Source organism: Anas acuta, chromosome 2 (genome assembly GCF_963932015.1).
Source record: "Anas acuta chromosome 2, bAnaAcu1.1, whole genome shotgun sequence".
Classification (NCBI taxonomy): Eukaryota; Metazoa; Chordata; class Aves; order Anseriformes; family Anatidae; genus Anas; species Anas acuta.
Window position 1 is genome coordinate 91,835,861 of NC_088980.1, and position 24,506 is coordinate 91,860,366.

Consider the following 24,506-nt stretch of genomic DNA (forward strand, 5'->3'; position numbering starts at 1 on the left):
TTGAAACACTACAAGACAGACCCAAAAGAGGAAATGGAGGATGCATTAAAAAAAGACAACCACAAACAAATACCCAGTAAGAAACCTTCTTCAGCTCTCACGAATTTCAGAAGAAAATAAATCTAATTATTCAAATCAATGTTTTACATAACAGTGGAACTACAATGCTACAAAAGAATTGCAGTTCAAGAAATTTCTATTTCAATCCCACCCTACTGCAAGATTTAATTCTATTTCTGCAGCAGCAAACAAATTACAATGCAAGTGGTATTTCAGAAATTGAAGAAACAAGAACAGTCTGTAGAGAACAGAGAAGTAAGCATCATACCTACCAGGCTTGAATGTAATTAGACAGGATCGGTTTGTGCAAGTGCCTTCTGGGAATATCATTATCTTCAAGTAAAAAAAAAAAAAGTTAAGAAATATTTGAATGTGTATTTATAAAATCTTTTAAAATATAATGTTAACCAATTACAGTAAAAAAAAAAAAAGCAGAACTACTTTTCCCTGATAAAAGAAAAACTTTTTTGACTATTAAGACAGAACTCTGCTTGACCTCTTCATTGAGGAGTTGTTTTTTTTTGTTTTTTTTTTTAAAACTGTTAATTTGCCTCTTTCTTGACCTCTAATAACAACATGATTCTATCAGAACATTAACAGGGACTAGGAAAACCTCACGAGTTTGAAAGAATTTTCACAAAAGTCTTTAGTGCCTGTAAAAATATTGTACTCAGTTCTGCACCAAAACTAAATTCATGCTCCCAGTCTACCTGCTTACAGGCTAAGAAAAGAAAGATTGATATCTTCTTTCTGCATTTATTACTGGGCTTGCACACAGATACGAGAATGACAGAGGCTGAAAATATCTAAACGGAATTCTAACAAGGAGAAAAATGCTCAAGTTGAACCAAATTCAGAGGAAGAGATTAGACTGAAAAAAATGCACAAAAAATCTTGGCAAAAAGCCATGAACTGCTGAAACTTTGCTGCGTTACAGAACTAGGCATTTAAAGGAAGTAAAAAAGGAAAGTAAATAAGAAGACAGGGCAATGGCCAAAATGATCATTACTGGTTTTATTGCCTACTTTTGTACAAGTTTGTTAGATATTCTAGAAATCATTTCAGCTCTGTAATTCAATTTCGTCATCTATAAATATGAATATTTATTTGTTTTTAAGTGCTTTGAAATCTATTGGTAAAAGTCATGATGTGAAAGCTCTGTATCGCCTTTCTTGTATTGTTCAAAATGTTTCAGTAGTCCAACATGTGGACATAACCACTGTAGTAGTAACAATGCCATTAAAAAAAAAGTAATACTTTTTATCTTACTCTAAAAAAAAATATCACAAGAAAAAAGTGCTTCAAATTTTGAGAGAAATTACATGCTTTTATAAAACATAGACCTTAGGCATTCATCCCTCCCTTCTCATTCCTCTCTTCCAACGCACATTATAAGCAGTCACATTTTAAGTGAAGAAAAAACCCCGAAACACGCTTACAGAACTGTTTTCACGATGTGGCCCAACAGAGACATACTCCAGTTACTAGAACATTTGAATTGCTTGGATTATCTCCAGCAGTGACAGTATGCCAGAATACTGAGAAGGGCAGGAACACACAATACTCCCCAGGTATTCTACTGAGCACCTAATGATTTTCTTAGAGGTCTTCCTAAACCTGACGCGGTTTTGTCCACTCAATATCACTTAAAACCTCTCTTCCCAGGAACTTATCCAGTCTCCCCTTGAAAATACACTGCAATGAAAAGCTAGGTTACTTTTTTTTTTGGGTATAGATTAGGATCTTATGTTCAATCTTCCAAAAAGAAGGGAGAACCTTACCCCCCACAAACTACCTAAAGCATCCTGCAAGGAAATGAAGAAAACTGCCTATCTGAAGCCTCAAAATGCCAAATACCATCTGACACCCAGTAGGAGCATACAGTACCTGTGGCCATTTACCATCAGATTGAGCACGTCTCTTTATCTCTTCAACAGTTTTCCTGCGAGAATCCTGGTCTGACCGAGACACAAATACTGGTCGGATGTATTTGATAAGAGCTAAAGAGGAAGGAAAACAAACAAGCAAAACTGCATTTTTTTCTGCTTTGTTTGAAAGAGATCCACTTCCACCCCTGCAGTCCTCTGGACAAATACTGGTAAATGTATATAACTACTTTATTATATTTACCACAAACTTAAACTCTCAGCTGAATTACTGGAGTTTTATTCAAATACTTTCTTGAATTCCTGCGAGGGAAACCATTTTCACAATTTTGGCACTTGTTCAATCTTTAATAGACCATTATACATAAATCACAATTTAAAACACAATTGTGCATATTATGCATAGTTTTCTGTAACAAAGCAGCTGTGGCTGACTACAGCCAGTTTCCTCCTCCTACAAAACCTACAGGACTCCCCCCATCCCACCCCTAAAAGCAGCAGGAGCCTCCCTAGGCAAGCAAAAACATACCCTATGGCTTGAACTGCCATTGTCTTTATTTCCTACGGCAGCTCAGCTTCACTGATGGCACTCTATCAAAGATATTGCATACGTGCTTTATGTTATCTTTTCTGGGGAAATCAGCACAATCAAAAGAAAATGCATGCTTATTTTCTAAGCTGTCACCTGTTTGCCTGTTTCTCATACTAGATGATTCAGATCTCAGGCATTCTTTTCCTGGCTCAGTGGGAAAACTTTTTATACACAGGAAGACACAAAATCTGAATTAGCAGGAGTCAGAAATCAATCCACAATACCCTACCCATGCATGTCTATCAAGGATACTGAAGCCCTCTCTTTTTAAAACAAACAAAAACCCCATGTATATACAAATCTGCAATGTCAAAGAGCATTACAAGAGAAGCATCTGCAAATATACCACTATGTTTTAACCTCAGCATGCTGTCCTTAAATAACTTATCACCTCCTCACCTTGTAGTCTTACTTAGAGGTTTAAGTCACTAAATCATTAGCTATTCTAGTTGGCTAAAACACACAAATAAAACGCAGTTTTCATATTTGCCACTACTGTAAGATGAGTTCCCTGACACTAGTTGTATAATCTTCTTTTGTCAAGGATATACTTGCTGCATTAATGGATCAGCCAGTACTTAAAGTGTGAAGAAAAAAAACAACACCAAACAACAACAACAAACAAAACACAGCATAAAGAACAACAGTCCTGTACTCAGCAAAAGCTGCTGGTTCAGTTAGCGTTCCACTGGCAGTTTAGCCAGCACTCACCAAAATTGTCCTATGGTTGTGTTAAACTAACCCATCGCACCTTGCAGCAAATTCCCAGACATCTGACCAGCCTCTGAAATTGCTTTTATCCCACAAGCTGCAGAAGCTTAGGAGACAGTTTATTAGATACAAGTTACCAGAAAACACGTTTGCATTTTTTCCTACGTGCCTGCTCTTGACCAATATCCACAGAACGGTGCTGACTAGGGGAGCATCGAAGGCCATCGTAGGCCAGCTGGGGCTACTGTTGTGGGAAGGTTAAAAAAAAATAAAAAAAAACAAAACACCCCCCCAAAAAAAAGAAGAAAAAAAAAAACACAGAACAAGCCAAGAAAAAAGCAAAGAAAACCATACTGAATTTCACAACTCTTTCTTATTGATGGTAGTCATGAGTTTCTCTTACTATTGAAAAAACAAAAACACACCAATCATAACAGAAAAACCTCAATCATCCTCAGCTTTTCCCCTAAAAACTTCTTTTGCGTTAAGCCCAGATGATGGAATTCAGACCGTGGAACGAAAAGGAAAATTTCAGAGCTCCAAGGCTCTTATACAAATTGACTTCTCGTTACAGGACTTCTTTAAAACAGAAGAAATTAAGCAAGCAGGTTTTACTTTACTATGAGAAAGATACCAAAATATAGGAAGACGTCTATGAAATAGATAAGCTCAACAATAAATTCAAAATACTCTGAAGAACATGGGAGTTCATTCGTGCCCTCCAGGCAGGCTACAACGCCAACAAAAAGTGGGCTGTTGGCACTCGAGCTGTTGACCTTAATGGTGTTGTAAGATGCTGGTTTATAACATAGAGAGAAGAAATCTGCAACATTTTTGAAGAAAACCGAAAAAAAACAAAAGAAAACAAAAAAAAATGCTGTAAGGTGAAAAAGTGTTTAAGGACTGTTTCAATGAATCTCAGCAGTATCTAAAAGTGAGATTCTCACTGAAGAGCCATGGCTGTACAATGGTGCTCTTTCTTGTGTTGGGATAGAGAACTGGACGATTAAGTTGCAGAACTTGATACGGAAGTAATCTGGTATCTTTTACGTTCTAAGATGAAAACACATCCAGCTACCAGGGCATATTTTTTTCCCTCTATATAATTATTTCTTACTCATGATGCGCAAGGAAAGCCTATCAAGCACCTTCAAGAGATAAACCTAAATGGAAACTCATATGTTTACGAGATGAAGGGATCAATTTATATCAAAAATTGATAGTTTTTATAGCACAGTATGATCCTCCCTTCTCCTATAGCTTTTCTGTATTCTGCAAAGTACAAATTACCTCCTCCTTAGACTTCAGCATATTTCCCCATTCATTTCAAAAGGTACCAACTTCCCCTCTTCTCTTCAGAGGGTGAAGTTACTGACGTGGAGCAGTTGCTTAAAGTTTAAATTGGCTTATCAACTTAAATTCAGTTTCAAAATGTTCAGACTGCAAGAGAGTTTTGAATCTCAAAAGCTGCCTAAGAGCACCAAATCACATTTGCTGACAAACCCCCTTTCCTTCTTACTGCACTGTTTCTGCACTAGCGCTGGCTGCTTCAGCTATGAAAACTAGTTGAAAAATAGCTTTTATCCCAGCTGTTTTACCAGTCAAAAATAAGAGAGCTGAACTTGAGGTTGGATCCAGAAGACTTAATGTGAAAATATAACGACCTATGCTGACAGGTGAACAGATCCAACTTCCTCAGCCCACCTAAGATGATGCAACAGATTTCACAGATGTCACCCTCCTTGCACCCTGACCTACCAAGGCTCTGGAAAGCCGTCGTGCTGAAAGACATTTCCTACTTCAGTATCATGGTGATGTGCTCTGCCTGTTCTGGCACTCTCTACTTACCAGATGCTGCTTGTTTATTTTTATTTTATTTTTTGTATGATCACTGAAATCTCACGTGTATTTCACTGAATCATAGAATGGTTTGGGTTGGAAGGGAACTTTGAAGGTCATCTAGTCCAACACCCCTGCAGGGACAAGAAGGGAAATCTTTGACTTGATCAGGTTGCCCAAAGCCCCGTCCAACTTGGCCTTGAACACCTCCAGTGGTGGGGCATCCACAGCTTCTCTGGGCAACCCATGCCAGTGCCTCATCATCATGAAAGATTTTTTTTCCCTTATATCCAATTCAAATCTATCCTCCTTCAGTTTAAAACCATTACCCCTTGTCCTGTAATTAAAAGCCCTGGTAAAAAGCCTTTATCCATTGCTCTCATAAGTCTTCTTTATGCACGTTGCAGACTGCAACAAGGTCTCCCCACAGCCTTTTCTTCTTCAGGCTGAACAACCCCAGCCCTCAGCCTTTCTTCACAGGACTGCTGTTCCAGCCCTCTGATCGTTTTCATGGTCCTCCTCTAGACCTGTTCTAACAGGTCCACACATCTTTCTGGAGATCCCAAGCTGGATGGGGCCATGTGGGGTCTTTGGGTGAGCAATTCCTCCCTGAAGTTTAAGCCAGTGCTAAGTAGATGTTTTTCCTCACTACTAATGACTAACTGAAGAGGTCATAACTCTTCTTAGAGCCCAAAAAGGGTTTTTGTTTGTTTTATTCTTTGTTTGCCTAAAAATAAGGAAGTTGTCCGAAGGAGTCACGAGTTAAGTCTGATTCTGAAACTGGATTTTGTGGTCCAGGAGAACTGCCTTCAAATTAGAAAGCAATAAAACATGTATATACAGACACACGTGTGGAATACTTCCAGTGCCATGAAGAACAAGCTTTTAATCATCAGGAATAAAACCGCCAATGGATCAAAAGCTTAATATTCCATGACTGGCAAACTAAGGGTACAACAATACAGGCAGCTTCTCCAGAAACCTATTAAAATAATTCCAGAACCAATCCTGGTAAGCCATTAGCATTCAGATCTTCCTGTGCTTACTAAATGACCTGATCCTTCTGTTCAACAATTATAATACCCTGATCAACACTGTCATTACATTATTTACTACATATATTTGGAAGACATCCATACATGGCTAGACAAAGATCATCTCTTCACCCAAAGTCCTCACCAATGAAAATTACCTTAAATTTCATCTGCTGCTTCATTTGTCACGTGTTGAAAAGTCAGCTCAGAGTTAAATGGATGTACTTTATTCAAAACTTATCAGAAGATTCTGAATGACTGTTAACGAGCCTCAATTAAGAGATAGCAAGCTTAGGATTATCAGCAGCTGACTGCAAAACTCCACTGCAGCCAGTACAAGAGGTTTGCAAGACTTGCAAAGCTGAAGAACATAAAAACCAATTCTGACTGCTCTGAGAAATTCTAGATGAGTATCTGGAGTGTTGACAATTCACCAAGCAATCCAAGAAAAACACGACCACCTTTTCACAGATAGCATTAGAGAAATACCAGTAGTCTAGTAGTATGAAATATCTCTACAAAAAAAAAAAAAAAAGTATAAATAACATTACAATTAAAATCGTCAGTTGCATCTGCTCCACAGAAAACCTCTTTCAAGCAGTGTATATATATATATAGATAGATATATAGATATCACACAGAATCACAGAATTTCTAGGTTGGAAGAGACCTCAAGATCATCGAGTCCAACCTCTAACCTAACACTAACAGTCCCCACTAAACCATATCCCTAAGCTCTACATCTGAACGTCTTTTGAAGACTTCCAGAGATGGTGACTCCACCACCTCCCCGGGCAGCCTGTTCCAATGCCTCACAACCCTTTCAGTAAAGAAGTTCTTCCTAACATCTAACCTAAAACTCCCCTGGCGCAACTTTAGCCCATTCCCCCTCGTCCTGTCACCATATATATATATAAAATATACAAAAAAAAAAAAAAACAACACACAATTTCTCTCTACCAGGAAGTTTTCACTAAACATTTGGCCATTCATTACAGTGATTCCTTACCACTCTTTTAAGGTCCTAACTACTGTAAACGATGTTGCTCATATCAAAGTATTACTTAAAAAAAAAAAAAAAAAAAAAAAAAGTTTTTTTTTGAATTCTGAATCTCATTTATGACCTTTACCATACTTAATTCCATGTTATTTTTCTGAACACTTCATAATGGACTGCATCAATTTCGTGGCTACACGATATAAAATGAATGCAGCTATATAGGAAAAAAACACTTAGACCGTACTATAATATTCCAGTAATAGTCCATTATAGCGTATTATAGCACTTTTTTCTTTGTGCTTCAGACCTTCTCATCCACAACCAGTGAAGTTCCTAAATAATGGTTTTTAATTAAAAAACAAAACAAAACAAAAAAAAAACAACAAAAACTTACTTCCCCAAACAGGAATATCTTTGCTTTCTGCTTTCATCACAATGGAGGCGAAGGTCATAGTTACTGGAATGGCATCGAAGTAGGAAGAATGGGGAGCCACCGTTAAGATCGCTGCTTCTGCTGGCAACGCCCGCCTGCCTTTCACGTTTATCCAGTGGAATCCACCAGCAAGCCACATCATTCTCATGATTGCTTTCAGCAAAACATCCACTATCCTAAAAAGAGGCAAGACAACAGTTACACTGCCACAGGGGTACCTTCAAATAACAAAAAGAAAAACATTACATAAAAACTATTAGCTAGACAAAAACATAGGCAGGATGCACTGCTGAAACAGGAACACTGCACAGACCTCATGATTTCTTTTCTGAGCAGGTTTAATGCCACTTAAGGTGAGACACCATTCAATTTCATCTCATTCCCAAATATTAATACTTGTAAATCATAGTAACATTGGCTTTTATTTTAACATTAATTCTGATTCAGACTATGACTGTTGAGCTTTGTACATACAATGCCTAATAATGCTTTCTATTAATACCAAAAAAGCTCTAAAACTGAGCCCTAAAAAAAAAAAAACAAAAAAAACAAAAATAAACAACACTATTAGGATGTTGTTAGAATGCAACAACCCTGATTCCTGGGTTAAAGTTTACCCAAACAAACCTCTGCAGTAACTTAGTGCAGAGATTCTCAATCAGGGGGTTGCAAACAGAACGTATCTGGGAGCTCTGGAAATATTTCACTTTCTTCCCTCTGCTGTTATAGCTTGGCAGCAATGAAAAGAGAAACATTTGTTTTGAACCAACAGGGTGCAAAGCCTAACCACCACAAGTTGTTATCCTCATGGGGATTGGAGGCTGGAGAGCTGGGTGACAAAAAAGTAGACGAAATAGGAGAGGGCCTTCTGAAAGGCTTGAAAATTACTGTATGCAGAATTGAAGGCGGTCCATTATTCCTTCAGTCATTATACCAGTATCACTCCAAATTAAATGTAAAGCGACATGCCTCCGCAGTTCCCAGCCTCCTTCCCTCCTGCGATACAAAATGCAATCAGCTTCCCTCACGCTACTGCCAGCTCATACTTTTAATGTTCTCTGCAGAACAGGCAATACACTACACCCCTTCCTCGCTTCTCGAGCGGCAGTTTTCACGGATGGGTGAGCACCACCTTACATTCTACCTTAATTAGCATTCCAATACGAGAGCAAGCACAGATTTATTAACGAGCGCCAAAGCACGGGGCAAGCCCTCGGAGAATCAACAGCAGTCTTGTCAATTCATCACAGGGTAGGAAACAATGGGGTGAAAAAATTGGAAACAATTTGGAATATGAAATCTGGACGCGTTCCAAAGCGTCAATCTTCATAACTGTATGGGAATAATTAAAACTGAAGGATGGCACAATGAAGCTTTAATACGACATCCTCAGTGAGTCCTCAGTAAAGATATGATGCTAGCAATGTTTTTCTGTTTTTCTCCCTGTAATTCTTGGGTCGTTTGGTAAATCAAATATTTTTAAGGTGTTTTGTTAGGTATTTTTAGTTTCCCAACTGAGGAAGATGTGTAAATAATAGTTTTCTTATATTTTTCTTTTGAATAGGAAAGCAGGTCCATGGGACAGACTTATCATGAGATATTTCCAGTCTTCTCTATTTCCAACTGCTGAAGTAAACACAGGTTTTCTCAGTACCATTCTACGTCAGGGACTCACTTTCGCCACCAGGAGAGGGGCTTTTCAAGCTCTTGCTCGTCAGCTCCCATTGAAGCAATGAACGCAAAAGGCCAGGCCAACAACATCATAAAAGCAGCAAAAAAGAGCCGGATGGGAAACAGAGTCAAGGTCATGAAGGCAATCTGCAAAACCCAAAACAAGTGAGTTATTCTAACACAGTTTCAGACTGAAAAAGTAATTGCTAGACACTGCAGATTTAAATTAAAAATTCCTCATATTAAACACAAACGTGTATGCTTCAATCCCAAGCAAACAATTGTAGTAGTGTGTGTGTCACAATTTTGAACTTACAGATCTGAATTACAGCTGAAACAGTGACGCTCTTAAAAGCTAACACAGTCAACTTTCTGCACTTCTTGAGATCCAGAGTTTGTCTGAGAATACATCCGCATCTTCTCTTTCCTTTCTGCAGCCTCACATTAAGTAAATATTTAGCATGGGTGTGTTGTAAATCTTACTGCCCCATGGAGGAGTGAGTCAGTCACAGCACACACAGACAGTGATGTGCACTTACTTCTTTAAGTGGATGGGGTAAGGCTCCAGAGGGCTGGCTAGCGGAAAGAGTGAGGACCAAAAACTGCCTGATGCTGGCTGGGGTTGCACCAGCACTGCTCTAGCTGCTCAGGGGAAGCTGGCAGGAGACGGACAAGATGCTATGAAATGATAAAAGGGATCTGTGAAGAAAGAATTCAAGAGGAAATATGCTGTGCATCCACAGGTGCACCAGATGAAGCAGAAAAGTACTTCTCAACATCATCATGGCCAGACAAGGATGAGAAATGAGGCATATGGTGCTGTCTCACACCATGCTTCATCTGATGCATCCCAGGGTGCTGTGGAAAGCATCATTCATATCCTGCTTCTCTTCCCTGATGCAGCTCATGTCATCACACAGCTCAGTTTTCCACTGACCAGCTCCCGCTTCCTCTCGCTTCCCCAAAGAGCTCACTAAACCACCTCACTCCAGCAGCACAAGCCTTTACATCTGGGGCTGAGGTAGGAAACAGAGCAGGAAGAAACCCAGAGCTACCAGTTCCTCAGACAGCCCACTGCAACACCAGGTTTTACAGTAACAGTTCAGACCGGCACCATCATCTCTTGAAGATTCCCGAAGTCTCACTCCCCAGAACAAGACTCCAGTCCCGGGGCAGACAGCTTCTGTTTGCCACAGCAGAAGAAAACTTTTTTCTTCCCTCTTTGATATGATAGTTTCCCAGATGAACCGGTTCAACTTCCTAAAGTGGCAATGGTCAGATAAGCCCTGAAGTCACACTAACTCACACAACTTTGCATCCACAGACTGCTGCTTCTGGCAGCAAGCAGCAATTGAGTCACATCAGCTGTGTAACACAGCTTCACTCACACTGTGGAAAAAGAGGGGAGGAATAGTTCAGGACAAGGTGACATGAGCTCTGGCAGCTGTATGAGAAGAACGATACGCACGATCTTCATTTGCAAATGAGGCTGGAGAAGAGAATGAGGAACACAGGTGCAAGTATTGATTAGAAGCACGGACAAGCAAAAAATAAGACAGCACAAAGGGTTCAAATGTTTCAGAAGATCAGAGAGGGAGAAAGCAGCAGCCCCAAGGAACTCATAGGATAGGTGAGTATTCATTTGCAAACTGGAGAAGAGAGAGCAGCTGCTTTCTAGGCTCTCCAGAAGGCAGGGACCAGCTGTGGAGAAAAAAAGGAAGGAGAATGCAGGTGAGGAAACAGCCTCTGGGATTCACACCCTCTCCCCAGCTCCTCAAAGCCTCCTCCTGCACCAGGGCAGGAGGCTGGCTGGTGGTGAGCTATGCAGTCCTTTGCATCTGTTATATCGTGACCACTTTAGAGCCACGTAGCAGAACAGAAGCAGCTGTTGCATCCACGAGGTTTTGAAAGATAGCACGAATGAGCAGAAAAGGCCCCTTGGGCTTCTGTGTCCAGAGACAGCAGGAAAGAACCAGCAAGCAGAAGCTCCAAGCAGCCACCGTGACACCGGCCTCTTGTTTAGCAGGTGGGAGTGCATGACCTGCCAATAAAAGCAGTCTGATCTAATAGCAGAAAGAAGAGGATGACTACGTTTGGCCCCTGAAGAAGGCTTGAAATCAACATGGACATCTGGAGGTCCATCTGGACCTGTACTTTGGGAGCTGGAGCTCATGACCAATTTTCTCAAGAGGGCTTTGACTGCAGCTCAATTACATGTGTGTTCTGCGAGATCCTACTTAGCTTTTCAGAAGCTGAGAGGTATGATGTGCAAGACCTACAGGCAGCAGAAAGGAAGAGGATGGTCTGAGAGCTTGTAACGAGTCTGCCTGAGAAACTGGATCCCACCCTTCAGCCAGAAGGCTCCAATCTGCTGCAAGGCAAGGCACTGAAACTGAAGAGGTTATCACGTTTTCCTTGTCCAGAAAGGCCGCATCCTGATTTGAGCATGAACTTACAATGAAGGTATGAAACATGAACTTAAGGCCTTTGTAAGTTCTTCAAAGCTTCAGGTTCTACATATCTAAACACTGACCGCGAGAATCACAGAGTAACTTTTCTTCTTATGTGTGCCAGTTCTTGTCCTGAAAAGTCAGCAATGTACCTCTCATGCAGGGAAGCTGAAAAATGCACCTTTGAAATTACCGATACAGCCAGAATCAGCCTTATAAGCAGTTCATTTGCAACAAAGTTTCCATGACTTACAACAATGTAATGGCCAAATACTGAACAAGCAAAGCAGACCAGTGAACTGCACATTTAACATGGCAGAGGTTCTCATTTTTCTTTTTAACAGAACAGACCATGACTTGCCCTGCACTTCCACCTCTTCGCTATTCTCACCTCTACGGCCCCCAGTCGCCAATACCACAGGTGGCTCTGAAGGAGCAAGAAGTTCATCCAGCAGCAATCCACCTTACCACCTGCCTTCCCACTCTGCAAGCTCCTGGAGATAATTAAGGGAGTGGAACCGTTCATTGGTGACTAAGCCAACCTAACAGATCATTGCTGCTAAGGAGGGTGGTCCTGGTTGCTCTCCCCTCGGGTCCCTTCTAGCACTTATCCGAGCTCGCAGCGAGCAGTGCAGCTCATTAAGCTGAAGAAAAGCAATCCCAGCAAAGGAAAGGAAAAACCAATCAGAACAGAGGAAAACACAACAATCTGCTGGTTTAATGAGCCAAATCAGCTCCAAAGGAACACCAGCACCGGTGCAATACACAGGCCAGAAACAGTGGAAGCAAGAAATACGGCACCATATCGCGTTTGTAAGTGGCAGGAGGCAAGGCTACAAATGCTCTGTGACAGCCTCAGCAAAGCTTCTGCCTGCTCTGCAGAGGTAACCAGGAAGAAAAAGTTCTGACTTACTTGACAGCTGCCCAGAGCATGTTATGATGATGAACGAAACTTGTGGTTAATGAAATCATGTCTGCCTGTCTTCCAGAAAGGATCTCTTTATTAGGGTATAAAAATAAAACAGGTAGTTTCGGGAACGATCCCCATTGTTATCCTCAGATTAGCGCCAAATAGCCGCAACTTCTACAGGAAGCATGAGACTCAGTTCTCTGTACAGCTTGCTGCTTTTGCCCTGGTACCTCCCAGTCTTTATCAAGTCAATAAAAGACGTGAACAGTTTATTGGGTCTCAAAGGGATTTTTTTTTTTTTTCCGGCTTTTCTTCCTCTCTGTGGTTGCTTTGTCCACTTACTTTCTACTTTTTTGCTTCCAGTCTGAGGCTGAAATCCTTTAAGATGCATTTACTCTGAATTGCAGTAACAAGCAAAAAAAAAAAAAAAAAAAAAGTTAATCTAACCCATTGCAGAGTGCAGGATGAGGGAGGCATGAGGTGGCAGTGAAGATAATGGAGCTATCTGACAGACCATCAGCAACAAACAACAGTCCTTCAGACAAAGCAGCCTCATCTCCCAGTCCCCCGTGCTCGCCAACTTCACGTACCTCCAGTTCCTAACTTGGTGAGGCCGTGCAAAGCCAGAACTCACCCCTGTTAGACTCTCAGGGCTGACAGAAAAACCTGTGACACAGTCTGTGCCTCCAGCTGAACAGGAAGTGAGTTCAGCTGTAATACTTCATGCTGAACTCTTAGTGACAGGCCAGGACTGCATGGAAGAGAAAGCACTGCTGTAATCGACTGTAAAGGAGCCTCCCCAGCCCAGAAGCCTCCCTTTCTGGGAGTGCAGCATTTCACATAAGCCAAATAGTTTCACAGCTCTCCTTTAAGAGTTTCTAATCCAACTATTCTTTTAATTAAAAAAGAGGTTAGGAGAACATCATTAAGGCAAAGAAGAAAATCAATCATAGCTCTCTATGTCAGCTTGCGTGCTCCCTCCTTAAACACTGCAGAAAGACGATTACAGGACTGGATGGGCTAAAGAATTTTGTGCCACAAAAGATGGTTCAGTTAGAAAGCAAAACTAAGCCAGGCTTTGATAAGCTCATTCCTCTGGTCTTCACTCTGTAAAACATAACGCAGCTTGCAGTTCGCATTGGAAATAACCAATCTTTGAGATCCAGCGGCAAAGCTCACGTCTGATACAGATGCGCGGAGCAGCCCGCATGGAAGATGGGTGCGCTCTACGGCCAGCCACTGAGTTGGTGAAGAGAAGAGGATGAAGACGAACCACACTGGTAGCTTACATGAACCTGTAAAAAACTATGAAACTGGTGTTCTGCCCTTCTGACGGTATTTTGAAAATCCCTTGTTAATAATCAGGTAGAAAGAAGGAACATTGAAGAGAGAGGTTACGAATGCCAAATAAAATGTTGTTGTTATACTGAGACACGATCAGAGCGCATATGACTACACGCTATCTTTTCTTCCCATTGCGAGACTTTTGCCCCATTGTTTCTGTGTAATTAGTGACACGAGGAATGAAGCAAGGTACATGGAAAAGAAATCATCGCGACTACACGATTTATTGGGGAGGCTCTGGGTATAAATTGAAGGAGGCAGATGACACCAGCCTTCTTCTCTCGCCTCCCATTGAGACAATTTCGCAGCAGCCACCGGATTCAGCCCTGATCTGCCTCACAGGATTAAAAAAATCGGTAAAAAAAAATAAAAACAAACCCTTAGGAAGCCCGCTAGGAATTCCCTGCCCGTCAGGTGCTCGACATGAGGCGCGCTTCAACGCGGGGTAACCCGGGCCATGTGCGCCTCCTCCTCCTCGACACCCGGGCGGCGAGGAGGCAAGCTAAGAACGAATTTACACCAGAAATATCGGAGCAAAATAAACCCGGGGCTTTATTAGCGGAGCGAAAGAAACCCGGGGAGGTTGGCGGCGGTTGGCGGGGGCGCGGCCGCCTCACGGAGCTGTGAGGGGAGGGGGGGGGGGGGGAGATGGAGGCGGGAGGGCGGTGAGATGGAGGAGGGAAGGGAAGGGTTGGGGGGGGGATGATGATGATGGAGGGAAGGGTCCGGGGGCGGCCGTGCCCCTACCTTGGCTTTCTGCAGGGGGCCGAGGCGCAGCTGGTGCACGAAGGGGCTCCGCGGCGGCGGCCCGCGCTCCCGGCTGCCGGCCACGCAGCATCCCCGGCCGCGGCTGCTCAGCTTCATGGCGGGGCCGGGCGGCGGCCACGGCCCTGAGGGGGGACGGAGCGGAGCGGGCGAGGGCGCTGCCGGTGCCGGTGGCGGTGTGGGTGCCGGTGCCGGGGGCCGCTCGCTCCCCCAGCAGCAGGCGCCGGCCCCCGCCCTCCCCGCCGACCACGCGCATGCGCCCTGCGCGCCGGCTCCGGCCGCTGGGCTCGGCGCCGGTTTCCGCGTCGGTTGGGAGGATGGCGGGGGGGCCGGGTGGAGGGGTGGGGGGGTGCGCTCGCCTCATGGCGAGGCTCCGCCCGAGACCACCCGCCCCCTGGTGCTGTTCCACACCACATGGGGGTCTTGGGAGAGCCTCTCCGTGGTTCATGCTCCCGGTTGGGGGTGGGGGGGCGATGTTAAGGCTTCCCACAAGGGGTTCCCCCCCCCCCCCCCCCCCCCCATTCCCCATGGGTTTTGGTCACAGGCAGGCTGCCGGAGAAACCCTGCTCACTGCAGCTGAAGAAAGAATTGAAAATAATAAAAAGGATAAAGTGAACCCCCCTCCCCCCGAGACCACTGAGCTGGGTGAATGTCTCCCACACGCTGCAAAATGTGAGGAGGTGTTTTCAGATCTCTTGGGGGGGCCTTTGTTCCAAGCAAACCTAGGCTTCCTTCTTTCTTTATTTATTTATTTTATAAACCAAGGAGTCTAGCTAATTTGCAGCCCGGGATCATGAAGGAGTTGGAAGGAAGTAGCTAAGGTTGGGTCCTAATAAATCTTTGGATATAAAGGAAGTTCTTGATTATTAAATAAGCGCTGGTGTTCTGCCAGGTCTCAGGAAGCCTAGCCGAGTGACCGGCACAATCCTGGGCTGCTTAAATTGACGCCAGCCACAGGCCAAGCAGTGCAAAAGGTACATAAGCCGTTTAGATAAAGAAATACGTGCAGATATCATTAGTATCGATCATCTCACAGGTCTTATAAGGCAATTCTGATGGCCTTGTTCAGTGAGATTTAAAGGTAAGCTGATAAAAGCAACTACAATAATGCATTGCCTCTACAGTTCCTAATCATTAGGCTTAGAACTGCAAAATGGTCCCTGAATCCAATGGTTAATACCATATATACTTCTAACAGTTAACGCTATAGCTACAGTATCAATTAACTAGGTGGTACACAAATAGTTTTTGACTTTTGAAAGATCAGAAAAGGCATCAAAGGTTAATCTTCATGATAGTGGAGTTTCCTAGGTTCTGCAGGTCCAGAGTCTCAAGATTTTTACCAAAGATCAGAAATAAGCTCACTGTTAATAAAGTCTGTGGACATGCTAAATGGTAACCTGGTAAGCTATGCTGAGAGTAACTGCAAAATCATGTGGACTGACTGGTAAAATTAACAGTTTCAAACAGGCTTTTACAGCCCACTCCATATATATTTCCAAACCATATAAGATATGCTTCTGGAATGAGAGCCTGTACTGTTGTTGGGTGTACCAACAGGATTTGTGTATCGGAAGTCAACCACTCTGTGTATCAGTGAGACTGATGCTAGAGCAAGGTGTGTAGTTTCACATTAAAGATCAGCTGGTGCAGAAAAGACCTGGAAAAAATGTTAGAGGGCTGGAAGAAATATCTTACAACAATACATTTAGAAAGCTACATCAATTTAATTTATCAAACAGATCTTTTAAGAGTTACTGCAGTGTTTAAATACCTTCACATGGAACAAGTACCACGACCTAAAGCTTTTTAAGTACTAGAAAAACATGTAAGAAGTATCAGTGGTTGGGAACTGAGGAAATCTCAGTCAAATTTAACAGTTTTAATCGTACGCAAGCTATGCAGTCAGGTTTGGGACTGGCGATGTGGCTTAATGGCCCATGACATAAAGGCCAGAGTACATGATCCAATGATACCTTCCAACCCTCAGCTCTCTAAAGTATTTTAGCTGTGTTCTGGAAAATTTGGCTGCCCTCTCCTTCGCTCTCTCTCTGATGACTAAGCTGGTGATTAGTTCATAGGGGCTAGTTTCAATGACAGATAGCAGAGTTCTTGAAGAGTTAAGCGAGGCCAGCAGGCAGAAGGTGGTGGCCACTGGCTGCCCAGTGCACAGCCTGTCAGAGGGCTCTGGCACATGCGCTCATTCCCAGTCCAGCAGGCATGGAAGACAAGAAGAGATGTGGGTGTTGGAGCAGGAAAACAGGGAAAATGAGGTATGAGATGCAAGCAGGCTTCCCCAGTTCTGCTGAGTGTGTTGTATTATTTTTTTACAGTCAGATTCCAAAAATGGAAGCCATCTTCTGGGTGGTTTTGGGTACAATATGAACATACCTGAGCTGTTATGGAGTTATCAGGATTTTGGATGTCATTTGTTTTTCTTAAGATTCTGCTGTGATCAGTATAACTAAAGACAGATAACTTAAAATGTCCAGCGTCCAGCCTCGCTTTCTCAAGTTTCTGGGAATGTGTGTCCCCATCTCTGTAGTCCCCTTCAATGGTATCCGTAAAAATGAGCATGAACCCTGGTGTAGGGGAAATCTTGTGGCACAGCTTGAATGGGAAAGGCAGGCTAGGACTCTGCAAGCAAACCAGTTTGGCGTATGGTAAACTGGGGCAGTGAAGGGACTGGCAGGACAGAATAAAAAGCACGCTTATATGACACTACTCCTTTCTGTGCAGCAAGCTGGAAAGCTTACCTGGATCCTTTCAGAGACGCATGATGAAACTTGCTCCTGGGTTGTTATTATATGACCCTGAGAAAAGGGGGTTAAGACTGTGCAACCATGCATTTAGAAAGAGCAGTATTTTATCAGTGTGTGTACTGGGTTGCTGAAGTGGGATTAAGTATTTAGTTATTCCATAGTCCAAATTTTTGTGAATTAATTAGGAGATTGAATGAAGTACGGCTGTAGTATTGGGGTGAGATTGCTACTTTTTGTGCAAATCACAAAACTATGGTGTTGCTGTCAAGGCTCACATATGTTATATAGCTCATCTAATAACCACTTACAAGGGCATAGGAAGGGTTGACGAATTTATTGCAGGATTTATGGAATCTACCTTGCTTCACAGGAGAAGAAAATGTGTAATACATTATGTTGCATGTAAGTGTATTATGATACAATTGGAAAAGGAAATGTTGAAGCTGACTACCATGAGAATATGTTGCGGTAAGCTCTCAAATAATCTCCTCAGGGAAACTGTGGAACCTGAAACTATTGAAATGAGACTGCACAAACATATAAGTGCCATTCTACCCCAGCACACAAAAGCTCTAATTGGTCCTTTCTGTCATTCATTCAGATGATTTATAGGGAGCTGTACAAATAAGATGACTCATATAAAAAGCATACAAATATCAATTATGAAATATGCTTCTGTGAACCCTGAAGTAGGAAAAAGGATATTCAGTATTTAACAGCTGAAGTGGCTTTCTCTAAAACAAATCAAATAAATGTTCATAAAAGAGCAAATAAGTTGACCACAGCACTAATCTTCAAAATAGTAATATTCTTTCATGCCTAGAAAAAGTCCTTGCTTTGATTTTAAGATGGTCCTTGACCTTGATGGCCATTTGGTAGAATCAGCTGATACCTATTCCAGCACAATTCAGACACGCCTCTGCCCTTGAAATAACTGTGTTTTTCTTTCTTTCTTTCTTTCTTTCTTTCTTTCTTTCTTTCTTTCTTTCTTTCTTTCTTTCTTTCTTTCTTTCTTTCTTTCTTTCTTTCTTTCTTTCTTTCTTTCTTTCTTTCTTTCTTTCTTTCTTTCTTTCTTTCTTTCTTTCTTTCTTTCTTTCTTTCTTTCTTTCTTTCTTTCTTTTAATCAACAGTTGATTTAAAGTTCTGTTTGTTTTTTTCTTTTAGTTTTTCTTCTTTTTTCCCTCATGATTCCTGTTGCAAATCTATTCAGAGTTCAAGCCAAAAGACAGACTTAAAAAAAATTTGAAAACAAATGTACTCTGTGAAGAGAAATATCAAATATATTCATGTTGAATTACTAGCAGTAATACAGATACTCTAATGAAATGTGCTCATATTTTCCTTCTGACGTGTAGAAAGCAAAGTAGAATCCATTTGAGTTTCTTGAATCAGGAAAAGAACAACTGGAGCTAATGGCAGGTTTGTGGGAAGAATAGCAATTTCTTGTTTTGATGGTGCTATGTTATCTTGGATGTGTTAGCCTGAAGAAATTAGAGGTACTTGTGACAGAAAACAAAACAAAAACAAACAAACAAAAAACAATGATGAGATCTCATTCAGGATTTATTAGTAAGTGCAATTTAGCGTTTTCAAGAAATAATTATTCACTTCCTTAAATATGTGCTCTCCATCTCAAGATTCCCAGTGTTATAATTCCCACATGGCCTTGGCTTCAGCAACTGCAAAAATATTTGCAGCCCAGAAAGCCAGCCATATCCTGGGCTGCATCAAAAGCAGCATGGCCATCAGGGCGAGGGAGGTGATTCTCCCCCTCTGCTCTGCTCTCGTGAGATCCCACCTGGAGCCCTGTGTCCAGCTCTGGGGCCCCCAGCACAGGAAGGACAGGGACGTATGAGAATGAATCCAGAGGAGGGCCATGAAGATGATTAGAAGGCTGTAGGACCTCTCCTATGAAGACAGGCTGAGGGAGGTGGGGTTGTTCATCCTGGAGAAGAGAAGGCTTCGGGGAGACCTTACAGCAGCAGCCTTCCAGTACCTAAAGGGGGCCTGTGGGAAAGCTAGGGAGGGACTCTGTCAGGGAGTGTAGGGATAGGACAAGGGGTAATGGCTTTAAACTAAAAGAGGGTAGGATTAGATTAGATATTATATATGTGTGTGTGTAATACATGTATATATATTGTATATCTATATAGTGTATGTATATATAAGATGTAGATTAGATATAAGGAAGAAATTCTTCTCTCAGAGGGTGGTGAGGCCCTGGCACAGGCTGCCCAGAGAAGCTGTGGATGCCCCATCCCTGGACGTGTTCAAGGCCAGGCTGGATGGGGCTTTGGGCAACCTGGTCTGGTGGGAGGTGTCCCTGCCCATGGCAGGGGGTGGAACTGGATGATCTTTAGGGTCCATTCCAACAGAAAACATTCTGTGATTCTATGAACAGAGATCAAACTTGTCAACACAGATGATGGTCTCTGAGAGCAAGAACAGGCACATTAGAGGCTGCAGAGCCTTTGACAGGTGCTAAATTCTCCCCCTGGATGCCACAAGAGACACACAGGGTTAGGAAGGTAACTGAGCCTAAGGAACAGTGTGTGCTGCTTCTATCTTTCACCAGTTAATGGAAAGAAATTTGGGGCAACTGGAGCCTTGCTTGACTTTTTCAAAAGACAGTCCAAGACTAAAGAAAATTGCTCTGGGATCTGAGATCTGCCTCATACTCAATCGTCTTCCATTGCCATTTTGCATCGTGTTTTTAGCCTGGTCCTCAATACACTGTTCATACAGAAGGGCAGAAACATCAGCATTCAGTAAAAGGTTAAGTCAATAAAACTTCAGGAGTTTTGTCTGGGAGTGAAAAGAACAGGAGAGCGATGTGTAAGTGCTATGATATTGCTGCTGCAGGGTGATTAGGCCACCCAGGGGTGAAGGCATTGTGAGGGCCTGAATAGGAAATGCCAGAATTACTCAAGAGCATCTCAAGTCTTGTGTATTTTATTCCCCCCTGTTGCTCTCAAACTAAAACCGAGGAAGAAGAGACCATAGTGGCTCTGGCAGTATCTCACTGACCTTTAAATGCATTGGCTCTTAGAGATGGTTCAGGTCTAGGCTCAGTTCTTACTGCAGAAACCACATCCTTATAGATGGCCACACAACCAAGGTATATGAAGATGAAAGTAGGGCACAGATAAAGTGTACTAGGTACAAATTAAAGCAGCATATTTTCAGTGCTGTGCTATGCTGATAGCCCTCTACCTCTGTGTTCATTGCTTTCTCATCTTCATACACCTTCCTCTTCTTTCTCTGAATGTCTCAGCTGAAAGGACTCTTTGTTTCTAGTCCTAACAGAAAAGAACAATCCTGAGGGAATGAAACAGGCTCTGTCCCTAACATAAGATAATCTTACAAGGTAGGAAATGAAATCCTGAAATTATTTTCTGTGACTTTTCTGGTATGTATGTCATTAGCAAGCAGAGTATGCCTGCTCATCAAATTCTTTACTTACGCTCGAAAGAAGCAATTTTTCTCTGTCCGTATTTAAAACCCATGCCCAACCACACAGCGGCTAAAGCTCTGTAATACTGTCATGGTAATTTCTGCAAGTCGGAATACTAAGCACCGAGTCAACATTTTCCATCTTCCTGATCACATTATATAAACTAGATAAGAACATCTTAAGCTTTCTGCAGACTTCACACTTGTATCTTTGTGCAAATATTACAATATCATATGAAAATACCTTCTGAGTTCCAACACATCTAACTTTTAGTTTGCACATGTTCTTTTCCACCTGCTTCCTACGATTTCTCATTTCTAATTTCCTGTATGCATTTACAAAGGTAAATACATACTTTTGTATCAGGTAACCTTTACTTACAGAGCACTGAGTTAACATTTTTTAGGAGATGAGTGAAGCAGTATCCCAAAGATTTAATATAGGAAGCTCTGTTCATTATTCATATAACAAAATAGCGAGAGAAATAATTAAGGACATTGCTGGTAAGGTGCATCAAATTCATATACATGAAATCACTAAAAGCTGCCCTGGTGAAATTATTGCCACGATCCAATCAAATCCAATACCACTTTGCAATCATATGAAATGCTTCAGTTACTTTTTCTGAGGTAGTAAAGCCTGTTATTTAATATGTTGCAAATGTTTATTTACTGTAAGCCAGTAGCAGTGGTTAAATATGCAAAACATAACATACAAACATTTTATGCTTTTGGAAGTGCAATCAGGATAAGCTGCCAAAAGATCCCTGGGCAAGAATGTCCAGACCCAATCTGTTGCCTTGGGAGGCAGATTTTAGGAGAGGCAAAATCACAGCCTGTACTGAAAAAGAGACCATATGGGACTCACAACAGCGCCAGTGGCTTTCTGCCCAGCTCATGCCCCTGACCACGCCAGCTCCACAGCAGCTGCTGCCCTCAGATGAGACAGGGCAAGGCAGGAACGTGCAGCCACGTCTCCCTTACCTGTGTGCTCAGCCCCATGCTGCTGGGAGAACAGGGAGGAAAAGCAAATAAGTAAGTCAGAGAGAGATGAAAATAGGGATAGAGAGAGTATATATATGTGTATGTATATATAAAGAGAACATATATATATGTATGTGTATACAGAGAGAACAGGGATACGCTGACTGCTCTCCAAATACAGACGGATGCACAAGTCTTCCCTGGGGTCAGTGAAATCCAGGGATCACACAACACAAATACAAAGTATGGTTGTGCAACAGCAAGTGTTTTATCCTGCTTTTACTTGGCCTCCACAAATAAGACCCACAAAGGGCTGCACCTCCGTATCCGCCAGCCAGGATAACCCAGAGGCGAGAGAGGGCACATGGAGAGCAGACGGCGTTGCCTGTAGCACAGAGTAAGACGATAAAGAACTGCCAGATACAAAGATGTTGCTTCAGGATGCGTCATCAGCTGCGTCATCCCGTGGAATAACCCATCTAAATCTAAGCATATTAAGTTCTCCAGTGAGTTTATTAATGTGGGCTAACACCATCTGTTTGTGGACGCAGGGCATTATATCTCTCATTAACATGATACAGTAGTTAAATTTAGATAGGCTCTTGGCTGAGCTGAGTATCGTTTAGCTGTTCTTATTCATGCTCTGAATTATTTCTAGGCACTGGAGAGTGGAGTGGTTAATTAATATGGCCGAACCCAACTTTTCTACAGCTTAGCTTAAATTCACCCAACCAATAAAAAGGCAATTCTTTCAACAGAACGTTTTCTGTTAGTAATGTTTAAACTCAAATGTTTTACAGAAATAAACCACAACGACAAACAATGAGGATGGTGAAACTGAGTACAATAATTTAATGTGAAAGCTTATAAACCTGTCAAGAAGTAATAATCATTTGGAATGGTTCAGTTATAAATTGCAGAGTCTTTTTCTATACTGTTCTTGTACTCAGATTTTAATGCTTTCACTGGCTCTGGCCAGAAGGTAAATGTTAATTATTATTATTATTTTTTTTTAATGTCAGTTATGTAAGGTGGGAAAAGATGGCAGTAGGTACCCAGTTACTGCTTAGCAGGAGCTCCCTGCCAGTGACTCCAGCCTCATAGTGTGCTGCTGCTGGCCGGCCCAGGCTGTTTTCCCAAAGCTTTGGCCAGGATGGATAGGTCCTAGAAAATCTACTCAGTGGCAGAGAAGAATAATCATACAGATTCCTTGGTCAACTGAACAGCCCCCGTTAAACACAGTGTTTTACACAAGGTTTGAGCTCGGCTGTGTGACTTTGCACAACCCCATCGTCATCAGCAATCACAGGCCAGCCACTGGAGGATTTTCTATGGCTATAGGAGCAGCAGAGATTATTGTCCCTGCACATAGCTGTCAATACAGAGCTACTCACACGCTGTGCTCAGGAAGCTGTGGGTGTTGCATGCCTGCGTGGCGGTTGCAGTGAATTTGCCCTCAATGAATTTGCCCTGTCTGTACCCTTTAATTAAAGCGCCGTAGTTCTTTGGCTCGCATCACAGTGAGGCAGAGAGAAGGGAAACAGTTATTCAGAGGTGATGAATTTATTAAGAGGGCAAAGGGATCATCAGCCCAGCACTAGCATCCTCCCAGCACAATGTTCAGGCTCCCACTCAAGTGGTAATCATGCAATTACATGGCTCTCCTGTTCGGCTCGAGTGCCTGTCTGCCCTGGCAGTCCTTTGCTTGTTGCAGGAGTGAGATTGCTGCCAGAGTACCACATCCTCCCTTCATAAATGACACTGACCTATAAGTGAGGTGTCAGGCAGAACACAAAAGAATATTCCACGGTCTGGTAAAATGCATCTGGTGAGAAATTTGGAGCCTGATGAACTTTGTAGGATCTGTAGTTAAATATACCTGGGGAGATTTCTAGTATCAGATAACTCTAACCCTGCAGAAGACAATACTGTAACAAGATTCAATAGCTACAAGAAGCTAAAAACATCCAGCTTCAAATTCAATTGGAGAAGAGGTAATCTGAGGAAGGACTAGTGAAAGTGAAGTAATTAAACATTGAAAGACCTCCTTTCAGTTGCTTACATCCCTCTCACTAGAATTTTACTAAAAAGATGGACGTCCTTCAAAATGAAGTAGAAATTAATGCCATAGTTACTATCTGAGATTTGGAGCACAAGTTATAGAGATCAGCCTGGACAATCAGGTGTTTTTTTGCTTGAATGCTGCGGAAGTTGTGGACTTTACCTCTTTGGCCAGGAAGTTAAACTAATGAACTGCAGAGGAGGTCTGCCAGCTGCCAGAGACTCTGGGAATGATCGAAGTCAGCATCAGAGAGAAGCAAAATATGACACTAGCCAAGCTGAAATGTATGTAAGGGCTCAACTGCCCTAAAAGTCTCAAGTTCTGTAACAGTATTATCAGTGAGCCTGCTGTTGTCACATGAAGTGTTTGTGAATCAGGAAATTACAATGACTTAAAGGGAGCTTTCTCAGAGCACATCCAATTCTTCAGATCATTGTAAAGATTTTTTTTCCCCCTCATTTTTAACTGCTTCTTGGGATTCTTCAAAAAGCACTGGAAAACTTTATTCCCGTAACTTTTCCCCTTTACTGCCACTGATCTGCAGCCTCTT

General features: G+C 42.2%; 1 protein-coding gene across 1 annotated transcript in view; it reads right to left on the reverse strand.

The window, feature by feature from the left end:
• Positions 1–14,960, reverse strand: part of LPCAT1 (lysophosphatidylcholine acyltransferase 1) — a 54,861-nt gene extending 39,901 nt beyond the window's left edge. Inside the window, exons 1-5 of the mRNA XM_068671216.1 lie at positions 14,678–14,960; positions 9,231–9,373; positions 7,517–7,731; positions 1,948–2,060; positions 333–393 (exon numbers count right to left, since the gene is read on the reverse strand). Of these exons, the coding sequence (XP_068527317.1) occupies positions 333–393; positions 1,948–2,060; positions 7,517–7,731; positions 9,231–9,373; positions 14,678–14,794 (649 nt within the window). The 5' untranslated portion in view covers positions 14,795–14,960. The remainder of the gene's footprint in view (positions 1–332; positions 394–1,947; positions 2,061–7,516; positions 7,732–9,230; positions 9,374–14,677) is intronic.
• Between the last annotated feature and the right edge of the window lie 9,546 nt (positions 14,961–24,506).